This window comes from Aspergillus terreus, genomic scaffold (genome assembly GCF_000149615.1).
Source record: "Aspergillus terreus NIH2624 scaffold_1 genomic scaffold, whole genome shotgun sequence".
NCBI lineage: Eukaryota > Fungi > Ascomycota > Eurotiomycetes > Eurotiales > Aspergillaceae > Aspergillus > Aspergillus terreus.
In genome coordinates, this window is record NT_165972.1 from 1,058,940 (window position 1) to 1,060,543 (window position 1,604).

Sequence of the window (1,604 nt, forward strand, 5' to 3'; positions counted from 1 at the left end):
CAGCTGCACTCAGCTCGTGAGGCGGAGCGCCGCGAGGCTTGCCAAGGCGAAGCCCGCTGCCCAGTCCAATGCCTGGCAGACGAAGCCGGTGAACCCGCCCACCAACGGAACCTCCCAGGCGGCCCCTGTCCCCGCCCCGAACCCCAAGGTGGATCTGCTGGACACGTTTGAGCCCACCGCATCGACTTCGAGCAAGGAATGGGACCAGGGCCTCCCCTCGGAGGAGGAGCAGATGCGCATTCTTGGAGCGAACGGTGGTGACCAGTGGACCACGGTCTCCAGCAAGAAGATCAAGAAGAAGGGTGGCAAGGCGGACGAGAGCGAGGCGAGCGCCCCCGAGACTCAGCCTGAGCCCGTAGCCCCGGCCCCGGTGGAGCCCAAGGTGAAGGTGACTCCCACCTATCTTCCCGATGCCCTTCGTTCTGGCAAGAAGGGCCACCCTCTTGACTCGGACTGGGCTGCTTGAACGAACCCCCCGACTTTGGTCTTCTTCGAATGAAAGGAACCTGTCCAAGGGAGCACGCCCTTCACCGGCTTCGAGGCTCTCCCTTGACCTTGAACCTGTACTTATTACTACCCATGGCTTTGGCGTTCGGGGATCGATTTACATATACCAAAAAGCCTCCATATTCCTGGAAGGCGATTTGCTTCTTGCTGCCGATTCAGCGAAGGACCCCAATCAACGACGGAAAAAGTCAAGAAAAAAGCCCAATCCAAAAGGAAATATCCAAAAAAAAAAAAAAATTCTCTCATGTGTTTTCACTATTTTCTCTTTATTTATTCTATAACATATTTGTGGATTCGAATGGTGATGAAAAGGAAAGGAGAAGGGTTTGGCGGATGGGCTCCGATACACTGACTGGACGGGGGAATTCCCATGGACTGGCGACTACTGATGATGACTCTGCAAGGACTTGGGATGCACAGGTAGATGCAGGGGAGATCTACGGTGATTTGTCTGACCAGAGAGGACACTTGGCCTTTTTTTTATGTCTGTTCATCCTTCTTCTCTGTATGCTTGTTTTCTTCGTGTGTTTCTTATATTATTATTATTATTATTGACTCTTTGGGAGGGGCTTTGTTACTTGATCAATAACTATTGACTACCTTTTGTGTTCTCCGTATGGACATTTGTTCTCGTAGCCCCTTTCATCTGAAGATTGGATACCTAGGATCGACGTAGCCCTCCACCGGAGGTACCTCTTATCCCACCGTCATATGCGTAGGGCGCAAGTACCGCCGATGCAAAAGGAACTCTCGATCGGATCGTGACGTCGAGAGGCCGGGGAGGGCTTGGCGACCATGCCGGTTGGGGACTAGGGGCAGCGTTCCGGTTATCGTGGCCTGAACGCCTGAAGAAGTAGGCGGGCGGCGGAGTAAAGAGAGAGAGAGGGTCTACTTGTTATTGTTGTCCTTCCTCGTTTTTCTTCCTCCGTGCCCTCTTCTCTCTGCAACCTCCTCGCCTCTCAGTCCATTCCCTCATTCACCTCTTTCTTTCGATTCTCTTCTATTCTTCCAGCTCTCTTTTCTTTCCATTCTTATTGCCTCCCCTTCCCTCCTCGAAGCGGTCTCGGTGCAGCAGAAGGCTGGTGTTAAATAGTTAC

At 52.8% G+C, this 1,604-nt stretch overlaps 1 protein-coding gene across 1 annotated transcript in view; it reads left to right on the top strand.

Moving 5' to 3' along the window:
* The window catches only part of ATEG_00376 (uncharacterized protein), a gene marked incomplete at both ends in the record, with an annotated part of 1,077 nt that extends 611 nt beyond the window's left edge, over positions 1-466 (top strand). The window contains one exon of the mRNA XM_001210462.1: positions 4-466. Within this exon, the coding sequence (XP_001210462.1) occupies positions 4-466 (463 nt within the window). The remainder of the gene's footprint in view (positions 1-3) is intronic.
* Positions 467-1,604: the final 1,138 nt, after the last annotated feature.